We start from the raw sequence: 26,790 nt of genomic DNA, 5'->3' as shown, positions 1-26,790 counted from the left end.
TGATGTTTTATTTCTTTTTGTGAGTTAGCTTTTTATGTAGCAGCTTTTTCTGTTTGGAATTTCAGCAGCAACCTGGCTGCTAGGGTCAATTACCCTAGCAACCAGGCACTGATTTGAATGAGAGACTGGAATACAAATAGGAGGGGACCTGAATAGAAAGGTAAGTTATAAAAATTAACAGTAAAAAGTTGTAGCCTCACAAGAGGCTCAAGAAATTATTTTTTTGGCTGCTGTGGGCAGTCACCCCAATTTAAAAAACTAGAAAGAGGCAGAAGAAGGCAAATCATTCAACTATAAACAGGAAAAAATAAAGACTAATTGAAAAGTTGCTAAAATGAGCCATTCTATAACATACTAAAAGTTAGCTGAAAGGTGAACAACCAATTTAAAGAGACTAGATACCCCAATGTCTTCAAAATATGCTGTAACGAGGGAACTGACTTTGCACAGTTAACATTACATGTCAACAGTCTAGATAAAATGTGTACATATAATTATAATTAACTATACAGATCGTATACAATAAAATTAGTTGCAAAGCAGCATTAAAATATACACCATCGCCCTTCTCTATGCCATTTACCATATAGGTTCTGCAGGACAATGTGACAAAATGCATAGCATTTCTAATACAATATTCATTGCTATTTGTACAACTGCACAGAGGAATGCTTTGGCAGCTTAGTAGGATACAGATCCATATTCACATGTAATATAAAGGTGGTATGTAATAAAGGTTTGCACATTTTTTCTGTTCAGCACCGGTTATTACAGTCCCCCCCAATAAAATAATAACATAAACAAAATTAGGCATAACAACAAAATAATAACCATGCACCACACCACATGGCCACAAAAGCACAAGATGTTTTGGCTTGAGGGGCCATGGAACATGATATTGCAATGGAAATTTAAGCCCCACGTTTTATGACCTCTGAAAACTCACATAAACATGTGCCTTCATTGAGTTTTAAGGGGAAATATAGCAGCAGATGCAACATTCCTAATAACCCATAACAATATAGGTTCAGCAGACTGAAAGTTGGCTGTTTGCAATGTATAGGTTGTTAGACCCATGGTGTACACCATTGAGTTTTAATTTTATAACTGATGGAACGTGTATATTAGAGTCACAGATTATTGCTTTTCCTTTTGCTCAAAGAGATGGGTCACAGGGGAGTGTATACTTAAATAGCAACCAAGAAGTGCTGTGTTGGGATATAACATATCCATGGGTGTTGCAACACAGTGTCTAAATGTAGAATGTCCTAGGAGCACTCTCTGCCAGGAATAAAGCTGTTATATACTGTCCACAATATGTCCAGCAAATCATATCATAAGAAATATGGCAATCATATTATATAATAAGAGTAGTAGGCGTTGTCACCCCCTATGGTAAATTCTGTCTGCATTCCAGTAACAATGATTACTATACCCCCAGCCAACCAAAATGTAATTCTAGAGCACCACATGCCAACTATGGGTCTGAACACCCATTTTAACACTCCTTGCATCCTTGTTATTAAATGATTCATGCTATGGCACTGAATATAACCCTGGGGAGCTGTGTTCTTCAGCGACAAACAAATTAATAGGTACATTGCTATTCTAGATTTGTTTTTTTTTTTGTGGCACTGTTAAATCAATCCTCTTCTATGTAAAGCCTTCACTTTGAAAGTGAAACATGCAGATGTGTTTCTATCCTCTCTTTGTATATATAAACGAAGTCTATTTTGTGTTCTACGGTAATTACTTTTGAAGTGTATCCAGGGTTGCAGTTCATGCTCACTTCTCTGCAATTTTATCCTTGCCTAATGATGCCTTTACAAGTCATTATACAAACTAGAACAACTGTTTCTGATTACATGTTTAACATCAAAGGCACAGAGTAGGAGTTGCACTATACAACATCCCTCTCTTAATGGAGACCACTTCCTTCATCTTTCATACTCTTAATAGTAATTAAAACCTGTACAAAGAACTGCCTTGTGTAAAAGAGAAAATATACAGTCAAATAAAAAACTTTACTTAAAGCAGATATCTGTCTGCACTAAAGTCATTTTTAGTTAGGGCAGCACTGTTGGTGCAATGCTTTGCTCTGTTCCCTTGTAGCGCTGGAGTCTTGAGTTTGATTGCACTCAGGGCACTATCTGCAAGGAGTTTAAAATCTTTCCAAAGCTTGCATCAGTATCCACTGGGTACTCCAGTTTCATTCCATACGCCAAGAAATTGCATGTGTTAGGTGGTCTTGGACTGTAAACTTCACTTGGCCAGGAATCGATAAATAATCTCTATTAAGTACTGCAGAATATGCCATTGTATACTGTATATTATATTATTACATATCATATATTTATTAAATACCATTATTTTATTTACAGTATATGCCATATATAAAGAATGGCAATTGTAATTTTTTATACACTACCTTAAAGGGATTCTGTCCTGGGAAAACGTGTTTTTTTACAAAGCGCATCTGTTCTCAAACAGAATCCTGAATTGAAATCCGTTTTTCAAAAAAGCAAACAGATTTGCAAACTGCATTTCTGAGTACATCTCCAGAGTGGGTCTTATTAGCTACTATGTACTGTGTTATTGGTTTACTGTTGTAAGGCCCAGCTGCATGCACAACCCCCCTGAAACTCCCTTCTCATTCCAAAGGCTTGCTGTATTCCTGCAAGTGCTCCCTTTTGCAGAGCCTTGGTATAACAACTTATCTACCCCAAATGACCTCCATTTCCATGAATTTCCATAACAGGAGAAAACCATAAATGGCCACATGTGCTATTGCCCTTGATAAAAGAAATGTAAAATTCTTTAGTGGACAAGATTCAAGGTTCCACTTCGTAGTAGTTGGCCACGGCCTGAGTAAAGCTAGTAATGCATCAGTGCATCAACTAAACTTTAATTGGTATCAGATTACTGAGATTACTGGCCTCTGCATTGTTCACACCTGAAAGACCTCAGACTGCAGACATTGTTCACCTGTTCACACCTCAGACCTACAGACAGACTGTAGGAGCAGTTCCGGCATTGTATGTAAGAAACTGTTCTTCTTGGAGTGGTCATGATCAGTTAATTACACAGACATTATAGGTTTTACTTCCCTACTCTGCTTGTGTGTGCCATACTCTGCCTGCCTTATGTTTTCTGTGTGTGCCATACTCTGCCTGCCCTATGCTGCCTGCGTGTGCCATACTCTGCCTGCCCTGCTTCTCCAGCAGAATCCTGCATTGAAATCTGTCAAAACACAAACAGATTTTTTATATTTAACTTTGAAATTTCACATGGGGCTAGCCATATTCTTCATTTCCGAGCGTACCACAGCCATGTGACCTGTGCTCTGACAAACTTCAGGTGTATGTTGGAGTGATATCACCCCCCTCCCAGCAGCGAATCAGGAGAACAATGGGAAGGGAGCAAGATAGCAGCTCCCAGTAGATATCAGAATAGCACTCAATAGTAAGAAATCCAAGTCCAGCTTGGGACTCCTCCAGTTACAGTAAGGAGTAGGAAAAACAATAGGTTACATGAAAGCAGTTCTAATGTGCAGCGCTGGCTCCTTCTGAAAGCTCAGACTCAGGCACAATGCACTGAGATGGTGCCTACACACCAATATTAGAGCTAAAAAAAATACATTTGTTGGTTCAAGAATAACATTTTAAATGGTAGAGTGAATTATTTGCTATGTAAACAGTGTAATTTAAAAATAAAAAGTATACAATAAAAATCATGACAGTATGCCTTTAATAAACTTCTTTCACATATGTGTGATATTCTTGCAGTGAGCACCAACCATTTGGGTTTTTGCTGTGCTACCATTGTTAATGTGGGTATGGTCTTAAAAGCTCATGTGATAACATGGGTGTGATTTAAATTGGGTGTGGTTTTAAAAAAAAGGAGAGATCAAAACTGGCTTACATTACATCAGAAGTTGGACAGCACTGCACTAGACTGTTAACAAGAGGCTACTGTATTCTGGCACCTTGGCTAGTGTATGAGCCTTTTTATAAAATAGCAAGAGTAGTAGGATGCAAAAACCTAAAAAAAACCATACAAATTGATTGCTCTAATTATAAATAATGATCACTTCCATTGTTGATAATGACCTATATTCTGTATCCACATGCTGTGACATTGTGCTATTTTAAATGTCCTCTTTATTCTGAATAAATTTGTATAATGCAATCACAAGTCTTGAAAGGGACCACTTTCCAATGTAAACAACCCTAAATGCACTAGGATTTAATGAGGTTCAAATTGTATCATGCCAGTCTATGATGCATTAAAAATAGTAATAATGCAGTACACTAAGCTATGTATTTATGGGTACCTAAAGGGAAAGAGACAGACAAATACTGCTGCCATCACCTTAAGGGTGCTGTCACTCTTACAAACAAAACATGTGAAATTATTAAAATAATCTGCAGTATGTTGAAAATTTGCTTACCATTACATCTTTTCTTTATTCAAAGATAAAGATTATTTCCCCTTTAGATTAATTATTTTAGGTACCCCATTTGCTTGCTATGGCTTAACATGGAGTCAGAGTCTGAATGGAACAGAGAAAGGAAAACAGGAAGGAAAAGAATAACAATAAAAATGTTAAGAATAAAAAAGGTTTTTGGTTGCTAGGGCAAACAATTTATTAAGACAGCCTAATAAGTTAGTCAGTAACATACTAAGTATACCATAAGTGCAGTGTTAGAATCTTGGTGCTACAGAAAAAAAGAAACCCCAAAACTTTAACGGTGCAGGTTTCAATGTAACGTATTACCTGGCAAACAGCTTTACTTTTGCCACAGGGATGATACATGTGCAGGGTGAGACTGGTGAATTATTTGACTTGCCCTTTAATCTGGGGGCCATGTTCCAATTACTTTGGCCCTGTTTGACTGGCCATTTGGGTTCCCCTTTTTGATAAAATGTGAACAGGGTGAGACTGGGCCAGAAGAACCTAAGGGAACCCAGACCCTCATGAGCTTTGCCTCCTGTCAGGAATCTGCAGCAAGTTTCTAACACTGAGCAAGCACTTTACAAAATGTGGCAGGTAGTACTGTAGATAGAGAAAACCTCCCTCTGTTTGCAGTGGACTCCACCAGTTCAGGATGTGGTAGTAAGTGTAAGTTAGTCCTGGGGAGGTATTTCTGGTATTTCAATAGCGCCAACATATTCCGTTTACAGAAATTATACATCATTCACTACCCCAGTAGAGCTTACAATCTAAAGGTCCCTATCGCATTCACACACACTATGGACAGTTTTAGTCAGAATCTAATTAACCTGCACGTTTTTGCGGTGTGGGAGGAAACTGGAGTAAACCCACACAGGAAAAACATACAAACTCCTTGTGGATAGTGCCCTGGCTGGGATTGAGCTCAGGGCCCTATTATTGTAAAATGGTTATCTATAATAATTCCTGCCTTTTTAACATCACATCTTTCCTAAGAAAATTAGCAGAAACCAAATGTAGAAACCAATCATCATGTGTGACCTTAGCCTTATCCAAAGGCTGCTGTAATTTCCCTGTGACTAATGTGACATTGCGGCAGCAATGGCAGTATATAAATACTATATAATTAGCTGTTCTAAAAAACAAAAAACAAAAATCATCTTAACTTTAAGATGTTATATGGGTGCCATCTATTGGTTACATATATTAGTACTAGGCACAAAAGCATTCTCAGTGAATTATTGTTTTCTTTATATGATCAAATTAACAACGAGAATGATTTTTCTATAAATACTGTTCGAAAATGCCAAATAGTGACATTCCACCAAAAAACTGCTGCCAACTCACCTTCTGGGCAATACTTTGCTACAGGGAAAGAATATTTAATGAGGTGCCTCTCCAGACAATCTGAGGCAAATAGTCAACTGTATGTTGTACATCCCCTCCCCCCCACATTTCTTCAGGAGTTACTCAGTTTTGGTGGCTTTCCCCCCGGTCCCCTGTCCCCCAGCAGCATTCTCCTGATTTTTCCAAAACCTCTGCACTATAATGAGCTTCTTTATCAATTTTTGAAGTCCAAATAAATGTCTCATTCTCAGAGGAATGTTGACAGGCTATGTGACAGGGGTGCAACTATACTGAAAGCAAGTCTTGCAACTGCTGGGGGGCCAGAAAGCACAAGGGGCTCAGTAAGACACTGACTGATATTCAGTTTTTTTATCCCCAAAGTTTAGGGAGCCTAAAATAATTTTACTGTGAGCTTAAGAACTTCTAGTTATGCTATTTCTATCTGATAATGAGAAGACACAATCACTCCCTAAGGGGTGTTTACTTTTGAGTTAACATTTAGTATGATGTAGAGAGTAATATTCTCAGGCAATTTGCAATTGGTCTTCATTTTTTAATATTCAGTAACTCTCCAGTCTGACATTTCAACAGCTATGTAGTTTGAATGAGAAACTGGTATATGAAAAGGAGAGGACCTGAAAAGATAAATAATAAAAGTGTATGTCTATGAAGATTCTCATTCATCCAGGTCATGATATACAGTATCTAGTAGAATTAAGTCTAAAACAACTGGACTTTTCTGAGTTTTTCATGAAAACGTTTCACCACTCATCCGAGTGGCTTCTTCAGTTCAAATGACTGGTAGGGAATTCCCCGGCGGTTTCAAAACAGTTCACACTTCCAGTCATGTACTTTGAAGGATTAACACCTTCATCAATGAGAATCTTGGTACCATTGTGATTGGATCATACCTTCTTACACCTGTCAGTTTCAGCCAACACCTAACTGAACAAGTTCAATGGAACCATTGTGATTGGATGTCTGTGACTGTACTACCATCCAGATTAAATTTAAAAAAGTTTAAATACCGGGGAATTCCCTATCAGTCATTTGAACTGAAGAAGCCACTCGGATGAGTGGTAAAACGTTTTCAAGAAAAACTCAGAAAAGTCCTGTTGTTTTAGACTTAATTCTACTAGATAATAAAAGTGTAACTTTACAGAGCTATAGTTTCTGACTGCTGGGGTCAGTGACCCCCATTTGAAAGTTGTAAAGAGTCAGAAGATAGATGCAAATATAAAATAACATTTATTATAAATAAATAACAAAGACTACTTAAAAAGTTGCTTACAACTGGCCATTCCATAACAGAGAGCAGATTTTCACATTTCAGTTACACAAAATGCCAGACTTTTTTGAATATTTTGTGCTCTCTCACTTTAGTGGGGGGATTTTCAGTTTACCTAGGAAATATATACATTCAGGAGACCCTGATCTTTCTAAGGCTGCCCGAGTACAAGATTTTAAATTTTTTTTTATTTTTTTATTTTTCATGATATAAGGACCTATACTAGAAAAATATTATGCTCCAAAATGTAACTGATTCAGAATGTCTCATGTCTTTCAAATGTGCCAATACCAGATATGTATCATTTTATGGAGATTTCTATGGATCGAAAATTCAAAGCATTAAACAACCAAATTTTTAAAGCATTACAGCAGAATATGGCATACTTTAGAAGGCAAAAATCTTGGAACCCCCAGGAACCCATACATTTTTGAAAACTACACATTTTGCCAAATCTAAAATAGGTAACTGTGTCTTTCTACTTTCTGCTTTTCTAAACTATAAAATGTATGACAAATTCAGAAAAATCACCTCAAAACTTTCATTTTGTGAGTTAGACCCTCTTACACAGCATTGGGTACTTCGAAAAAACACCCTAAATATGAAAGCCAAGGGTCCATTGAACAGTTTGAGGCCCATAGTGCATAGGATTACCAAAGTTTCTGGCATTTGGAGATGCAAAAATTAAGTTAGTGCATACAAATTGCCCGAGAGCTTGTATTTCACCTCATATTTGGTAGCGCACTTACATAAAACATTCTAAATTTGCCGTACAAAGGTGCCCAAATGAAAACAGTGCATATGAATTTTCACATTGGTCTCTGCAATATAAGCACCCGCTATGTGTATTATGTGCCATAAGACCCCTAACAGTACAGAGACCCTGCAAAACCATATATATTTGCAAAGTACACATTCTCACAATAAAAATGGGTAAATATGTCTTTCTACTGCAAAATTGCATAGCTATGCGAAACATAGGAGTGGATTTATCAATATGTGAGTTTAAAGCTTAATAAATAAAAACTCACCCACATTCTAATAATTCCTATGGGATTTTTAGAAGTGTATTTATCAATGGGTGAAAGTTAGAACTCACCATTTGATAAAGACACATCTAAAAATCCCATAGGAATGAATAGAACATGGGTGTGTTTAATGTATTAAGCTTTAAACTGACATTTTAATAAATCTACCCCACAGTGTTTTTTTAATAAAATGTCTAGAAATTGTCGTAAAGTTTGCATTTTACCCCATTATATTCCCACATTTCATAACATAGCAATATAAAACATTCTAAATATGAATGCAAGGGGTCTGCTGAACAGCTTGATGCCCAATATACATGGATTTACTTAATTATATGGCATACAGAGGCACCCAAATGACAAAAGTGCACATGAATTTTCACGTCTGACACTCTGGTTGCTGCAATATAAGCATTTGGTATGTTTATTATGTGCCATAAGAACTCTCCCTACTATACCTGCTATCCCATAGCCCCAGTCCCTTCCTAGAGGCTATTATCCCACTGCTACTATCGGCACCATCTCTCCCTACTATACCTGCTATCCCATAGCCCCAGTCCCTTCCCAGAGACTATTATCCCACTGCTACTATAGGCACCATCTCTCCCTACTATACCTGCTATCCCACAGCCACAGTCCCTTCCCAGAGGCTATTATCCCCCCACTGCTACTATAGGCACCATCTCTCCCTACTATACCTGCTATCCCATAGCCCCAGTCCCTTCCCAGAGACTATTATCCCACTGCTACTATAGGCACCATCTCTCCCTACTATACCAGCTATCCCACAGCCCCAGTCCCTTCCCAGAGGCTATTATGCCCCACTGCTACTATAGGCACCATCTCTCCCTACTATACCTGCTATCCCACACAGTCCCTTCCCAGAGGCTATTATCCCCACTGCTACTATAGGCACCATCTCTCCCTACTATACCTGTTATCCCACAGCCCCAGTCCCTTCCCAGAGGCTATTATCCCACTGCTACTATAGGCACCATCTGTCCCTACTATACCTGTTATCCCACAGCCCCAGTCCCTTCCCAGAGGCTATTAACCCCCACTGCTACTATAGGCACCATCTCTCCCTACTATACCTGTTATCCCACAGCCCCAGTCCCTTCCCATTGGATATTATCCCACTGCTACTATAGGCACCATCTCTCCCTACTATACCTGCTATCCCACACAGTCCCTTCCCAGAGGCTATTATCCCCACTGCTACTATAGGCACCATCTCTCCCTACTATACCTGTTATCCCACAGCCCCAGTCCCTTCCCAGAGGCTATTATCCCCACTGCTACTATAGGCACCATCTCTCTCTACTATACCTGCAATCCCACAGCCACAGTCCCTTCCCAGAGGCTATTATCCCACTGCTACTATAGGCACCATCTCTCCCTACTATACCTGCAATCCCACAGCCACAGTCCCTTCCCAGAGGCTATTATCCCACTGCTACTATAGGCACCATCTCTCCCTACTATACCTGTTATCCCACAGCCCCAGTCCCTTCCCAGAGGCTATTATCCCACTGCTACTATAGACACCATCTCTCCCTACTATACCTGCTATCCCACAGCCACAGTCCCTTCCCAGAGGCTATTATCCCCCCACTGCTACTATAGGCACCATCTCTCCCTACTATACCTGTTATCCCACAGCCACAGTCCCTTCCCAGAAGCCATAAATCAAGGCTAGACATTGGTTTTACCTGTTATAATTAACCATGGGAACAGATTTATAAAAATTGATTTCTATGCGCTACATGTTACATAACTATGCAAATGAAAGTGGAATGACATGGCACAATGTTACACTAGCGGTGTCAGGCAAAGTGATCTAACAAGGAACACACCTCACTGGGGAATGTGCCACTAACCACACACAAACTATAATAGGAAGAGCAGCTGCACTGCATTTCTAAGTGGAAGAGCAGAACAAGTACAGGCCGCACTGCCACATGTCCCTGTCTTGTCAATGTGTTTATCCAGGGAGCTGAGTCACTGGTTGCGTCACTGGAAGGCAGCCAATTATCACCGACTTTGTACTTTGGAGGGGGCAGGGCCTGAGTGACCCGGAAGTCAGAAAGTGTGTGTTTGAGCTGCTGAGGGCTAGTGTCGCCTTACTGCGGTGCAGCTATGGAGGAGCCGTCTGTCCCTCTGGGGCCTCCCACAGTCCCTGTGTTTCTCACAAAGCTCTGGGTTCTAGTGGAAGACCCAGCTAATTGCGACGTCATTGCTTGGAATTTGGTAATGCTGAGTCTGCGCTACATTTGAATCTTATGGCAGTGGCCTTTTACATTTGTCTCTTCCGCCTTAAACTATAACTCCCTGCATCTCCAGTCTCTTTATTTCCCCTGTCTTTTCTCTCCTGGCAGCTGAAGTCTATTCTGGGTTGGAGAGCCACCGGTTAAGGGGTCCAGCTTGGCAAATCTCGTTTCTTCTCTGCTTTTTCTGTGAGACTTTTCTGCAGCCTTTATGGCCAAATCTAGTTCTGTAGCTGTTTATTGCCAACTTCATTTCTCTGGTAACCTGCATTCCATAGCAGCTCTCACCGCTGTGAGGGGAGATCATGTTTGAGTAACTGCGAGTATGTTCTGGGATGAGCAGTGTAGCAACATTTCACTTGGTCTTATTTTGTTTTAGTGAAGTGATTTCCTTCCAATTCTGTCTCTTTCCAGAATCTGGTTGTTGGCTGTCACTGACTGCTGAAACTGTAAAGCTCATGATCTGTGAGGCTACACTTCTTTCTTTATTGGTCTTCTCCGATCCATTTTTCATTCCGACTTCCAAACCAATGATTGGTTGCTAGGTTGTGAGGGCATAGCAACAAGATCATTATTGGAATTTAAACATGAGAGCTGCGGAAAAATGTTAAATAAGGCAGAACAAAACACAAGATAATTTAAAAAATGAAGACCAATTTAGATTCCTAAATTACTGTTTTCATGAAAACTCATTTTATGTTGCACTTCCCCTTTAAATGAGGTGTCTTTAAAAGCTGCAGTGTTAAAGATTAGTTAATGTTGGCTTATTATAACAGTGTATAATTAAAGGACCAGCTTATTATGTAGCTTAGTGTTTAGTGTACACGGTGGCCCAGACCCAAAGGCCCCGTGACGCTCCCACAATCCGTCTGTCTCCCTCCCCCAACACGCTACAGGTAAGTTTCATTTAAGCGCGCTCAGGGGAGGGGGTCGGAGGGTGTTGGGGGGGCCCCTGCAGGGGGGCGATGTGTGAAGGCAAGGACCATTGGGGGGTGCAGGGGCCCCTAAGGCAGAAGCCCCGGTGGGCCCTGCACCCCCAGTCCGACCCTTAGTGTCTGGCTGAAGTCCATCAGGACAAACAGAAGACCTGCCTCAGTGACCCACAACTGCACTACATCTAAGGATAATGGCACATGCTAAAATTAGCAGCGATGTTGATTTACAGGCCAAATGCTGTAGATGTCCCCCACATTTAGAGTTGATGGAAAACTTAGTGATCATGCCTTGCCCTGCTTTGTAATAGGTGCATATCTCTGCCTATGTATTGACCTATATGTTATGTTATCATCATACTAGGGCTTATTTATAAACACTGGGCAGTAACCTATAGCAACCAATCATTGATTAGACATTTCTAGCCTGCTGCAGGTTAAACACTAAAAGCATTTATCTGGCTGGTTGCCATGAGTTACAGCCCAGGTGCAAATTTGCCCAGTTTTTATAAATGACCCCCACAGTGTATTTTATATAACATGGGAGGAAAGAGTTATTGCCTTCACATTTGCACTTCCCATACCCAGGTGTCAGTATAATAAGTTTATTTCATTTACTCATTTGGTGGCTGTTGTACAGCTTGTCTTATGCAGTAACACGGGCTGTGATCTACCACTAGAGATATGCTAGGAATTCACAGTTACTCTACATATTGCTCCTGTTATGTTCATATGGTCAGCTAATCAATTTCTCTCTGCAGCCTCCTTCATATTCTATTTCTATGCAGGCCTGTCAGAACGTATCATTATGTTGATTCATTTTAATTCAGGGTGCTCGTCACAACAACATTTTCGGGACAATAAGGAAAACTGATATGTTTATTAAAGCCAAAAAATTTGTCAATTTGCTGAGTTCAAACACAATTAATTGGGTGTTAGTAGTGAGCAGAGTTTTTTGTGTGTGCACAAGATCACATGGGTTAAAATGTAAATATTGACCCAGACCCACTAAACAGAAAAACAATTAAAAAAAAATCCCCTTTTGCAATTACTATTTTCCAGCAGGGTTTTGCTGGTCATTGACCACGGCAGCCAAAAACCTGTTGCCCAGGGCAGCCATCATGGGTTACTGTATTCAGGGCCCTCTTGGCAAAGAGGGGCAATTTGGGGGTTGTGAAAGGGGTTTGTGTGGATCACAGGCAAAGGTTAAGCATAAATGGGGACTAAAGGGGCAGATCTGGGGCATGACCCATATATTTTTTATTGGGGCACCATCCGGGGAGCCCAGGTGACCAATGGTTTATTAGTTAGGGCCCCCTGAAGAAGATCCCTGGTAACTTAGTAATATGGGTATGCCATGAATACTGATAATGACCTTTTTGCTCTGTGAGGCTACATTTCTATTTTTGTTTTTTTAATTTCTCCACAGAAGCCTTAAATCCTCATTTGCAAATCCCTCCTCAATATACTTTCATTACCGATAACTGCTATAGAAATGCAAAGTAAGGGTGCCTTCTGACAATTATGTTTTCAGAATAGTATACATTTTGTTACATTCTTTTGCAGAATGGCCAGAACTTCAGGATACTGGATGAGCAACGATTTTCCAAAGAGATTCTTCCAAAATACTTTAAGCACAATAATTTGTCCAGCTTCATTCGGCAGCTCAATATGTGTAAGTTAATTAACTTAAATTTGTTCCTTAATACTATAGGTATATACAGTGAGGAACATAAGTATTTGAACACCCGGTGATTTTGCAAGTTCTCCCACTTAGAAATCATGGTGGGGCTGAAATTCACATTGTAGGTGCATTCCCACTGTGAGAGACAGCATTTAAAAAAAAATTCAGGAAATCACATTGTATGATTTTTAAAGAATTTATTTGTATTGCACTGCTGCACAGTTGTATTTGAAGTATTTGAACACCTGGCAATCAGCAAGAATTCCCTAGGACTAGGGCTCCATGCAAGATCTCACCTAGTGGGGTATCACTGATGATAAGAAAGGTGAGGAATCAGCCCAGAATTACAAGGGAGGAGCTGGTCAATGACATGAAAAGAGCTGGGACCATAGTTTCAATGGTCACTGTCGGTAGAACACTACGCCATGGTCATGGTTTCAAATCATGCATTGCACGGAAGGTTCTCCTGCTCAAGTCCTCGCATGTCCAGGCCCGTCTGAAGTTTGCCAGTGACCATCTGGATGATCCAGAGGAGACATGGGAGAAAGTCATGTGGTCAGATGAGACCAAAGTAGAACTTTTTGATCTAAACTTCACTCGCCGTGTTTTTAGGAAAAATAAGGATGAGTTGCATCCCAAGAACACCATTCCTACTGTGAAGCATGGGGGTGGTAACATCATGCTTTGGGGGTGCTTTTCTGCGAAGGGGACAGGGCGACTGCACTGTATTAAGGAGAAGATGAATGGGGCCACGTATTGTGAGATTTTGAGCAACAACCTCCTTCTCCGTTTGACCTCTGTAATTGCAAACAGAGGCTTTTGTACCAAATATTAACATTGATTTTCTCAGGTGTTTAAATACTTATGTGCAGCAGTGCAATGCAAATACATTCTTTAAAAATCATACAAAGTTTTTTCCTGAATTTTCTTTTTAAATGCTGTCTCTCACAGTGGGAATGCGCCCACAATGTGTATTTCAGACCCCTCCATGATTTCTAAGTGTGAGAACTTGCAAAATCGCAAAGTGTTCAAATACTTATGTTCCTCACTGTATGCAGTGGGTGTGAGGCATTTGTTGCCCTATAGTCTGTAGATTTAGGCCATAAAAACTGTGGTACGTGAAAAAAATGTATTAATTTTAGTTTTTTCAGAATCCTTATTTTCTTTCCCTTATGAGAAACGTGATAGCAGTGTGTAAAGTGTTCATAATGCCACAGTAGTAAGATTATACTGTCAAAAGACAGCCTTCAGGAGCTTTTTATTGAATCATGCTGATATAGACACAGACACTGATTGTGGTTAGAGCTACATTAAAAAATTAAAGTCTAAAGGTGGGCATACACGGAAAGATTCACTTGTTTGGCGAGGTTGCCAAACAAGCGGATCTTCTTCCAATATGCTCACCTAAAGGTGGGTGATATTGGGCTAATTCAGATTGCAACAGTGGGCATACGTGCTATCGGACTGAGGACCACATCAATGAGCCGATGAGGTCCCTGATCTGACAGAAAATCAAACCTTCCCAATCAAGATCTGCCCAATTTTAGGCCAGGGGTGCCCATAAATGGGCAGATAAGCAGCCAAATTGGTCTGAAGGTACAGAAGTTCTCACTCTGCAGATTGTTGATCCCTACATTTGACATCTGTAATGGGGAATAGATAGTTTGTGCTGTGTTATCCAAACAGAACAAAGTTTACATAAAAACCTTTTATTTGATGGCAACAAGGTTATACATTTGAAAGCTTGTAATTTGTGTTTTATCCAAGTACTGATTATAACTTATTATATCTTCAAGCAAGCAAATGCACATTAATCTATAATATTGTTAATACAAAGGGGCTGATTTATCAAAGTCCGAGTTGGAAAAATTCATATTAAATTACAAACATTTCGGATGGCATCGTCATCGCACGAAAATATTGTGGTACGATCCGAAAGTTCTGAAATTTTCATATCCGAATGATCGTAAACGGCTCAAAAAAAATTCTGACTTTGAACCTTCAGTGCATGATTTTGGAAGCCTCCCATAGGACTCAATGGCTCTCTGCAGCTCCAACCCGGCCCAAGGAAAATCTCCCATAGGGCTCAATGGCACTCTGCAGCTCCAACCCGGCCCAAGGAAAGTCTCCCATAGGGCTCAATGGCACTCTGCAGCTCCAACCTGGCCCAAGGAAAGTCTCCCATAGGGCTCAATGGCACTCTGCAGCTCCAACCTGGCCCAAGGAAAGCCTCCCATAGGGCTCAATGGCACTCTGCAGCTCCAACCTGGCCCAAGGAAAGTCTCCCATAGGACTCAATGGCACTCTGCAGCTCCAACCTGGCCAAAGGAAAGTCACGATACCGAAGCTTGAATGAATAACGAAACTTTCTACTCGTTGCGATAATACAATATTGTTGCAAAGCACGAAACAGTTAGAAAATATGCACAGTTCTAAAAGTTAAAAAAATATATGAATTTTTTCCATTCGGACTCAATCGTACTTTAATCAATAGTCCCCAAAGTGTGCAGAAATGTTGTATATACAGTACTGCAAAGATTTAATGAATCTGTTAGGGAATGCCCAAATATCACTATTTCCAAGCTGTAGCCACTTCACACAGTACACTATACACTGGTTAAAAAAAAAAAAAAAAAAAAGGGCATAGTCATAATGTTGAAAACTTCCATGTTCCAAATGCATAGGGTTGGTAATGTAGAAAAAGTCCCAGAAACAAAAATGTTTTGACCATGACATGGGTTTTAAAAATACTGGAAATACATAAAATACATTTTGGATAATTCAGGTGCACAAGATTTGCCTATTATATATGACTACTGTTTTCTTTGCTTAACATTTTATTCCTTCTTTTATTATTTTTGTAATAACTTTCTTCCTCTCATTTTTATCTTGTTTCCTTTGATCTCTGTTCAGCATTACAGTTACATAATTAGGTACTTTAAGTGTGTAGAGAGGCTATAACAAACTGAATTTATTGTCTCACTCTTTGTGTGTCAGCTTAATTTGAGTTATATTTTCTAAATAGATGGTTTTCGAAAGGTGATGAGTTTGGAGAATGGTCTTGTGAAAACTGAGAGTTCCATTGAGTTCCAGCATCCTTTCTTCAAAAAAGGGAGACCTGAGTTACTGGAACAGATCAAGCGTAAGGTATAGTCTGCATATGGCATTAATTACAGAGTAATATGTGTAGGACAAATGGGAGAATGAAATATCATTTACACAAGATGAGTAATTTAGTGTTTGTTTCCATATAATGACTTCTTTTTATTCCTATGAAAAGTACTTATTATAAGTAGAATTTTTCAGGTAGTAGGTTATGACTCTGCAGAGCTTGCAATTTAAGCAATAAAAGTTGACTTAACTGTTATCTAAGCAAATCTAAATGGAAGTGAGAGGAGCTTTATCTCTCATCTTCACCAAGAGAAGACAAAATATTCTGTATGACCAAACCAACGGTAATCCAGTAGGACAAACATGGTCTGTGAAATGATCCCAGTGCATCAGTAGACAACTAAAACCTCTCCTTGTTCCTTTTGGTGGCAGTGTCATACAGCAAATAATGCCAGGCATTTCTGACTGCAGTCCTGAGCAATAATAATTGTAGTGCATAACACAGCAACACATTTCCCATTCTTTAGAAAGGGAAGTGGCAGCAACTGGGAAAAGGCTTTTTCATTTGTTGCCTCTTGAATTTATTTTTAAATATTTATCTTATAGATTATTTTTTCAGGGATGCTTACAGTCTCCTGTAGACACCAGGTCAGTCACTATTGTTATTTATTTAAATGTCACCAACATATTCCACTTACACCTCTTGACAGATATTATATATACATCATTCACTTGCAGACCCTGGTGGCTATATGGTACGATTAAAGATAAAGTGTGCAAATATATGAATTATATATTTATTATTTATATAGACAAACATTTCTCCAAAAATGATTCGCAGTTACAGTTGTATATGGGAGGCAGAAGGGGAAGAGCCTTGCTCTCTAGGTCTTACATTCTGGATTAACCATTATACCAGCACTTTGCTGAGCTGTTTTATGTTTTCTTTTTTCAATAGTTATTTAATTATCAAACGCTCAGTTTTTAAAGCTACATACTAAATGTAAAACAACTTTAATGTAAGAGTCAAAGATGGTTTCTATCGTAACTTGCCATAGCAGTTATATATTTGATTTCATTATTCTAACAGCACTACACCAATCAAAGCTGACAGCCGATTGTTTGCTATGGCTTACTTGTCTAGGCAGGGCATATATTACTGCTGTTAATGGGAAGTATGGCTTTTTATAAGCATACTTACAAGGCAAGTATGGGTTTTGCTGTTTTGTGGGGTTACATTGTTTAGCAATAATTCCACTTCTTGCATGCTTTGCCAAAAGGTCAGTTCTTTGAGGAAGTAGATTTATACTGCTATTTCTTATTTTTATATTTTGTTACATAGCTTGCTGCAGTTCCTAAAATCTCTATTTCCTGTGTTTACTCTTCTTATACATTTATAATAAAAGGAAAATTACGCTTGATAGGACACTTGTTGTTTTAATACCTTTAATATTCTTTTAGGTGAACACAGTGAAAACAGAAGACTCTCATCAATCACAGGACAATTTGCAAAAGGTTCTTAATGAACTAAGACAGCTTCAAGATGGACAGGCCAACATGAATGTCAAGTTGGAAACCATGAAAAGGTACAAACCTGTCTGACACTGGCTAGTAGAAAAGGTGATGTTTTCAGCAACACTTTGTGACACTAGTGTACACAAACAGTAATGGAAATTTTTTAAGAACGGTGTACAGTGCAGGCAATTTGCATAAAATGAGAGAATATTGGGTTAGACAATTGTGTAAATGGGGAGTAACAGGTCTGTGTGTAAGAGCAGTTTTTTGTTTCTGCTCAAGGGGGTAGGCATGGTTCCTGTATCTTAAGTGGCTGTATGCTTTTTGATGTCTGGTTTAGTGTCCTTATTGATCATGCATTGGTACAGCATTAACATAACTCCTAACAATTGAAAATCAGAAAGAGGGGCAAAAACATCTGCTGCATGTTCCATGATGAAATTTTCCTGGACACCCATTTAATGGCCACACCCCCAAATATAATGCCCACTTTACATAAGCACACACTTTTTTTACTTGGTTGGTTGCTGCTTTCCCTGATGCATTTTTCAGAAATTCTTCGATGAACTTGTCATGGTGACAGTGAACTATTTTTTTTCTTTATTTCAGAGAAAATGAAATTCTTTGGCAGGAGGTTTCTTCCTTGAGAAGGAGACACAGCCAACAGCAGAAACTTCTTGCAAAGGTGAATCCCGTTTGATGGAGTCTCTAAAACATATTTACTAAAACTAGGCAAATTTGTCCCAGCTCGGTAACTCATGTCAACCTATTAGTGACGTTCTTTGAGTACTATACCTGCAGTATAATGAACAAAGTAGAATTTTAGTATATCAGTGCCAAATTTTCCTTTACATTAACAGGTATGGGATCTATTATTCAGAATGCTCGGGACCTGATGCTTTCTGGATAAGGGATCTTCTTCTTAATTCAGATCTCCATACCTCAAGTCTACTAAAAATAATTTAAACATTAAATAAACCCAATAGGATTGTTTTTCCCCCAATAAGGATTAATTATATCTTAGTTGGGATCAAGTACAAGGTACTGTTTTATTATTACAGAGAAAAAGGAAATAATTTAAAAAAAATTGAATTATTTGCTTATAATGGAGTCTATGGGAAGTGGCCTTCCCGTAATTTGGAGCTTTCTCATAAATTAGTCAGGGCAGTTTGACAAGCTGCTTGTGAGGCAAAATGTGCGACAGTTTCTGGGATTGACTCTTGTGTCATTAGCATTAGGTAAATCTTAGAAATATTTTAGTTATGTTTCGCTGACTGTAGCACTGTATTGACATTTGTCTTCAATAGTCACACATTTGTGACTTTTGTATGACTTTGAACATGTCATTTCCTTGAAAACTGTATTCACTAAAAATGTTATTTGTCTAGATCCTTCAATTCATCCTGAGTCTTATGAAAGGGAACATTTTAATGGGAAGCAACAGGAAAAGGTATTCAAGTTCAGATTATCAATTTCTTGCTTGAGTTGGAGAACAAAATTTACACTCTAGTGAAATTAATTCAGTAATTTATATGAAGTTTTGTGTTATCATTTTCTTATCTTTTTTTTCCCCTGTTTACAGGCCATTAACCATTGAAGCTTCACAGACAACTGCCCCTAAATACAGTCGCAGTATGTTACAGCTTGTTCAGGGAGGGGCTAATGAGGTGAGCACCTGTCATTATCCAGATTAAGACCCATTGCATGTCTGTGCTGCTCTGGATCTCCTGGCCAGCCCACAGCAAGTATCAATGGATAGTAGAACATAAACAGACTGCTCAGGTCAGGTCTTACACAGGCCTACCAACTGCAGGGATGTGGCTGATCTGCAAGGGGTTTTGTGGGCAGTGGTGACTGAATAGAATGTAAAAGATATGTGATGACAATCCTATGCTAAGGGTGGGCATGCTTGTGTAAGAGCTAAGCTTAGATTAATGCTTTAACATTGTGTCCCTAATTCAAGATAACTGTGCCTAAAACGGTCCCAGACAATCAAGTGGGTTGGTGTAGCAGAGATTTATAGGTATTCCTGTAGCTGGCACTTTCAGACCAACGGCATTACCAACTTGGTGTATTTCTTGAATGTTTAGTGGGCTTTGGAATCTCTACAGGTTTCTGTAAGGACATTAATTAAGTTATACTATAGATTGTTAGCTGTTGGCTGTCTTGTCTCGCTTGTGTATGTTTTGGGCTTTAATAGACAAAAAACAAAACATGTTATTGGGAAAAATGCACCTGTGCAATTAGCACTACTGGCCCAACAGAAGATAGCTTTGATCTACTACAAAATTAAAATCATATCTGTTTGATTACTATAAATAAATGCACTTATGTTAAAATATATTAGCGCCAGTAGCTACTGTCCACTACCCAGCTGTCTTTGTTGTGAAGTGACAACTTTTTTTAACTAATTTCTCAGGAAAATCAGTCTTCAAACCATCGAGGCAGCACAACCAACAATTACCTTGTAATCCACAAGATCCCTAGTGCTGGGGAGGGAACCTCTGCACAACTCTCCGAACATAAATACCACATACCAGCAAGCCAAGAAAGCCTCAAGTAAGTGCATTAGTCCTGGGAATTAAACCTACAAGCTGTGCAGGGGTGATGGGAGGGCATATTACCACGCCAGGGCAAATTTAGTACTCTGACTCTGCCCTCACGCAAACCCTTATTTTAGCACATGTATATAAATTTGTGTAATGTAAATGTATAAAAATTTGTGTAATGTAAAATTCCCGCTTGTTTAGGACAGACTAGATATAAGACCAGAGAAATGCTCACTATATGTTTTTTCCATCCTCAGGAATACAGAGCAGGTGATTCTAATAGATAAGTCTGACGTAGACCTTCAACTGGAGGTGGAAGAGTCTCATTCTCCAAGCAGCTCTTTCCTGGCACAGGACCAGGTTATGATCCCAGATGTTTCTTTGCCCGTAGCAGATCAGTCAGTAGTTCCCAGCAATTCTACTGAAGCACAACGTTCCCTCATTTCTAGTAGCTCTGCTACTGGTGAAGAGTGGGCTCTGGATCTGGTACAAGACAACGCTTCTGAGGACCCTGAAAGTGTCATCGATTCCATTCTTAATGAAAATGTCTCTTCAAGCAACAGTGACATATTTGACCGGTGAGAACATTTATCCTATGCAATATACATAATAATTTGAAGTCTATATGTAATTTATTCTTGCCAATGACATATACATTTTCATTAAAATATGTTCATAAAATGTTGGTACCAATGAAACCAAGATATTCAGTTCTTGGTGAGTGTGCAGAGTTAGTTCCATTTGGGTCAGTGTCAATAAATCTCACGCATCTGACAGCTGTTTTGTGACATAATAATAATTAAAAAAAAAAAGGAAATCTGTGACTGGGGAAAAAGGGAAATCTGGGAAGTTGGTTTCAGGAGAGCCAAGGCAATGTACAGGCCTGTTTCATTCTCTCTTTCTTGAGTATTCTGCCATTGCAGGGCCTGAAATCTGACTGGGAACAAGAACTTTCCATTTTGTATGAACATTACCTTACTTTCAGCTTCTTTTTTTAGAGAGGAGATCCAAGATTTCTTGAACTGCATTGATGCCAGCCTGGAGGATATTCAAAATATTCTAAACAAAAAGAATGTAAATAGTGATTTTCTTGAGGAGGTGGGTATTTGAATTCTCTTTTAAAGCACACAAACCCTTGAAACAAATCTCACCCTTGTATTTGTTTAAGGGAAATATAAGAGCAGTGGTCCCCAATCAGTGTTGCTCCCAGTGGCCTCAAAGCAGGTGTTTTTTATTTTAATCCTTGGCGGCAAGTTTTGGTTGCATAAAAACCAGATGTACTGACAAACGGAACCTTATGTAGGCTTCCAGTCCATATAGGGGCTATCAAATAGCCAATCACAGCCCTTATTTAGCACCCCCAGGAACATGTTTTATGCTTGTGTTGCTCCCCAAGTCTTTTTACATTTGAATGTGGCTCACGAGTAAAAAAGGTTGGGGATTTCTGTATTAGAGGATGAATATGTAATTATTTTGCAGTTGAAGGGCTTTCTGTTATAAATGCAGATTTCCTACACCACCAAACCGATTTCTGTTGCTTTCATAAACATATTGTTAATAATCTTTTCCAATTATGCCTTGCACGTAGAAGTCATTTTACTATATCCCCCCTTAATCTTTCTTACTTAAATTATATAATATAATTTCTAAATAATGAAATAGATTCCTGCAGAATCAGGTTTGTTTGTATAAAACAAATTCAGTTTATATCTGGAAGTTCATAGGGGTGTAATGTCATTTATGGCTCTTAAAAAATATCTGTGTTGGAATTGCTGCATGTAAAAAAAAAAAAGACTTTACATGCAGGTATCCTTTGTAGCTGTGCATAAATATAGAAGCATCCCATATGTCATCGACCATAAGGTAAAACCCTTTCTTATAAGAAACTTTGTTTGCTAAATAATTGTAAGACCGCTGTTTGTAACAAATTATTTTAAAGCTCTGCACCACTACAACTTTATAAAAATATGTGTGTGTGCCAGCTCTGGTCATAGATCTGTGAATTGTCACCTTACTAGAGCCACAGCAGTTCTGTTCTGTTTTTTGTTTTTTTTTGGTGCCACAGATGGACAGCCATATAAATATTTACTTTTTAGTCTAATTAGAATGTGGTTTATGTTGATTTTCTATAAACCGTGACTACGAAAACTGCCATGTCACCCTTTATGTCCTTTTGCAGCTATTTAAAACTGACTTATTATCCTCAGATAATACCATGACTAAGGAAGACAGCAGCCTAGGCAGCGTGAGTATATCAATTTTATTTTGTAATTTTATCTTATGATTTAAAGGGAGAGCACCATCAACACAAATTTTCAGTTGACTTAAATAGTACACCAAAATAATGACATTTTATTTGCCTCCTTATGTTTCCCAGAAACAGCTCAGTAGGGGGGTTTGTGGGCTATCTAAACTTCAATTTGACACATTTTATTTGTTAATAACAGCAGCAGTCTGGTATACTATTTGAGAACAGTTAACTGGAAAAGTGTTTGGAGGTGAGCTTTACCCCCTTGCCATTTGCATGCTGATTTGTTCTATATTGTGGCACTTTACTGCCCGCTTGCCATAACAAAAACTCTGGTTCACTGTTGTGCTTGTTCTAACAGGGGGTATCAGAGCAGCAGAAGGAGGTTCCTGTGCTTTCCCGTCAAAACTTGCTGAACAAAGGTTTTTTTTTTTTTTGTTATTATTATTTCTTTTTAACATTTGGCTAAATGAGTCTCAGTGTGTGTACATTAGCTTCCTTAATAGCTGGGCAGTCACAATTATGACTGTGATTGTCAACCACAGTCACTTAAATGGGAAACCCATGAATGGCACAGTGGCTGCACAAGTACTGGTAGAGCGGGTTAATCACAGAGATGGCAGTGACTGATTTTATTGCACCTTTAGCATGTCTCTCAAATATGCTGGAGCAGAAAAGCATCAGCAGCAGTGCTGTCATGAATTTTCTGTTAAAATGAATGTGAGGCAGTTGATTTGGGCAGTTCTTCCTTAGTGCAATCCAAATGTGAGCTAAACAAAAGTCATGCTATGGTTTTTTTAGTTTTTTCCTGCCTTATCAATCATGACTGTAAGCAGGTTGCCTAACTAATCTGTAGAAAGAATAGCAGTTAAATACTAATACTGTCATGCTAAAAAATTATATTTATATCAATGTAATTCTTCACCTTATTTATAAAATAGCCAGCAGCAGCAAACCCAATATAGGTGTCTAAAGGTGGCCATGCATGGGCCGATTTGGCTGCTGATATCGGTCCTATAGACCAATTCGGCAGCTTATCTGTCCGTGTATGGGTACGAACGATTGACCTGCCAACAACTGGTCTGAAATTGGCCATATCTCGATAGGGCAGGTTTGATCTTTTCATCGGATCAACAACGCCTATACTTGCCATCCTAATTTGATCGTTTGGCCCTACATCATCTAATATTAGTTACCATGGTCACCTTAAGCTGCTTGTTCCTCCAAATGGCTACTAATCCGTAGAAGCAGGGATACTCTAATATCAACTTTAAAGCTTCCGTTATGTCACCCAGGGTTTGATGCCAAATCATTAAAAGTTTTTAATTCAAGCTTTGTTTTTCTTCAGGTTTCAAACCATTCTTCCTCCTAGTAATTACATAAATTGCCATGTATAACAAAAAAAACTGAAACAATGAAAACCAGTAAATTAGCAAAAAATTTTTGAAATATGGATTGAAATGTTTCAGTTTGAGAGTGATTGACTGGGAGCTCATAGTATTGCAGGACAGCCTTATGGGACCATTATGCATTTTCTGATGGTCGGGCAGTATGGCTGATATTGGACAAACTACTTGACCAGTACTGGGCATGTATCCGTTGCCTTTACCTTTGGGCAGTTTTATGGGAAAATCCTGCAAGCTGTGTCACAGACAATTAGCTTTGTTACAAGCAATGGGTGTTTCATTTTCCAATAGAATATGTGCTGATGTGGATGGCCTTTTTGTGGAGGGCATTTTGGCGGCAGTGGAGAAGGAAAGGTTGCCTTTCCTACTGTTAATCTTCTCTGTTCATAAATCACAAACATTACAATAAAAGCTTAGTAATTTCTGCATTGTGCTTGAAGCTGCAATAAGCACTAACCTTCTACTTTCTTTACAGGGAAACAGTTGGTACAATATACGGGGAACCCTCTTCTCTCCTTATTCGATGACATGCCACAGAGCAGCTATGGAGAAGGATCATCAGACCCAGGTCATCTTTTGAATGTAATAGATGATACTATGATCCCAGTGAGATCAGAGGAACAAATTGTAACCAAAGAAGCCGACCTGGCAGTAGAGGATTACCATGGATCACATGTGCTCTCACCAATCTATGTCCTTAGCCCTGTTAGTAAGTTAATAGAGGAAGCCACAGAGCCAGACACAGTTTGAATGACACAGGACTGTACTATAAGAAGGCTCAGCAGGCCAGATATGTTACCGTATGCTTGCATAACCTGTACTGCTTTGTTGCTATTGCCTTATGAATGGTAGGGTTAAGTACAGAAAAGAGTTGAGCCATAAATGTTCAAAGTACAGATAAAGTGTGGGTGCCAGGGTACGTCAGGCAGTCATTCACAGTAAAGTTGATGCAGTATTAAAATTCTTATGTTTTATATTAATATAAAAATGATCAGTACTTTACACTTGTCAGAGGACTACAGAACATAGTTACATAGGGTTGAAAAAAGACCAGAGTCCATCAAGTTCAACCCTTCCAAGTAAACCCAGCACACACAAACCAGAAGGCTTAGAGAATACGTACATTTCTCTGAATACATCAGCTAATATTAGTTACCATGGCCACAGTAAGCTGCTTGTTCCTCCAAATGGCTACTAATTATCAGAAGCAGGGATGCTCTAATAGTAAGTTTAAAGTTCCCTTTACATGTCACCCAGGGTTTGAGGCCAAATCATTAAAAGTTTTATTTAATCTTAGTTTTGCTTTTTCTCTGAGTATTTCCTCTCTCTCGAGGTTTAACACCTTCCTTCCTCAGACTCCTTGTAGTTACATACATTTAGGGGAGCATTCTCCCTAGACTACAATATTAACTGTCATCTGTTAACTAATATATAACTAATATAATAAATGTGCTGCCCTCAGTCACACTAATGGTTCATTTGTCAGCACTTCAGATGTTGTGCTTGCATATGGCCCATGTATTAATTATTATACTACAGTAACTAAGTTCCTATAAATATACATGCTATACATACACTACTTCCAGATGCAATTCTCAACCTTGGATATGACCCAAAAGAATGTTATCTTATTAATAATTCTAATGCTTATTTTACTTTTTTTATTTCATGCCATTAGCACCTCTCTGCAAAGAGGAACATTGTGTATTTTATATATTCTATATGGAAAATTGTCTGCTGTTCCCAAGTAACACAGCTGCATTCTTTTTTGCAATGGTTAGTTCTCATATTGGTACATTTAGCTATGCAGAGAGCAGCGCTTCCTTAAAGCCTTAAACCTAAGTTACATGGAAAGAAGGATTTGGTAGCAATGGCTTCCAGCTTGTATTCATTGAAACTTTTCTTTCAGGGGCTTGTTTTTATCTAAAATAGCCTCTCTCCTACCTTGCTAATAAGGCTCAGCAATAAGTTGTATTGTTAGATTTCTCACTCTGGTTTGCTAAAAGAAACACACGTTTGTCTGGGTTTTTTAAATGTATTTTATTATTTCTGACCTTGTATGTGCCCAGTATTAAAAAAAACATTTTGACTATACAACATTGACCAGATATCAATAAATTGTTTTTTTAGCAGACTCTTCTGCGGCCTCTGTTTGCTCTCATTTCTGAAGTAGTTCTAGGCTACTGACGTAATATACAAAAGCTACAAATGAAGATATTAAAGTCATCAAGGAGTTCCATGATCACATAAAGGCTGAAATACTTTTATACAGGTCATGGATAACCAAGATAATATCCTTAGCAGGGTACACATTATTCTTTTTATAATAGGCAAGTTTCAGTAAAGTTGTGTGCCACAAAATCACCAAGCACCAATTATAGGTGATGGCAAAGTAATTCAGTACGTTTGGTTGATTTTTGGTCTCACAATTTATAGCCTTTCAAGTGAAAAGAACAGTGCTTTTAAAAATAGTTAAAACCAGAAATGATGATATGTATTGGACTTCCCCTCTAACAATAGTCAATACAGATTCCACTGTTAAAGAAACACAACTGTCATTCTTATTTATTTGTTCACAAGTCATAATTTCCACTTAACCTGACACCTTTTGTAAAGAGGTGCTCTGCAATGTGTCTTGAAATCTCTGCAGCCCAGCATCAGATTCCTGTATTTCTAGTATATGAAATGGGAATGCTGGAATGAGTACATGATGCTGCACTGCAGAGATTTTGGCACACCCTGCTCAGTACAGTTTGCAGGATACGGATTGAATTGGTGCTTCCCCTCCGATGCACAAGGATGGAGGTCAGTCAGAATGGATAGTGTGGATAGGAAATGGAGGTGCCAGGGCTCATGCATCATATAGGGGGGGAGGGGGTCAGGGTTCCATGTATTATGATATATATGAACCGGAACCACTATATCAGTCATCTCTGATCTTGCCACTCATACATTAGGTACA

General features: G+C 38.8%; 1 protein-coding gene across 1 annotated transcript; it reads left to right on the top strand.

The window, feature by feature from the left end:
• The first annotated feature begins 10,253 nt into the window (after positions 1–10,253).
• Positions 10,254–25,967, top strand: hsf3 (heat shock transcription factor 3). Its single transcript, NM_001045588.1, has 13 exons — positions 10,254–10,366; positions 12,882–12,990; positions 16,025–16,146; positions 17,572–17,696; positions 18,235–18,310; positions 19,014–19,075; positions 19,208–19,292; positions 20,045–20,184; positions 20,432–20,752; positions 21,173–21,272; positions 22,354–22,419; positions 22,784–22,844; positions 24,304–25,967. Exons 1-13 carry the CDS (start codon positions 10,256–10,258, stop codon positions 24,576–24,578), a joined length of 1,653 nt encoding a protein of 550 aa, NP_001039053.1. The 5' UTR covers positions 10,254–10,255; the 3' UTR covers positions 24,579–25,967.
• The last annotated feature ends 823 nt before the right edge of the window (positions 25,968–26,790 follow it).

The sequence above is a fragment of the Xenopus tropicalis genome, chromosome 8, assembly GCF_000004195.4.
Source record: "Xenopus tropicalis strain Nigerian chromosome 8, UCB_Xtro_10.0, whole genome shotgun sequence".
NCBI lineage: Eukaryota > Metazoa > Chordata > Amphibia > Anura > Pipidae > Xenopus > Xenopus tropicalis.
Note: the sequence above shows the minus strand (reverse complement) of the source record. Positions and strands in the feature narration are given on the sequence as shown.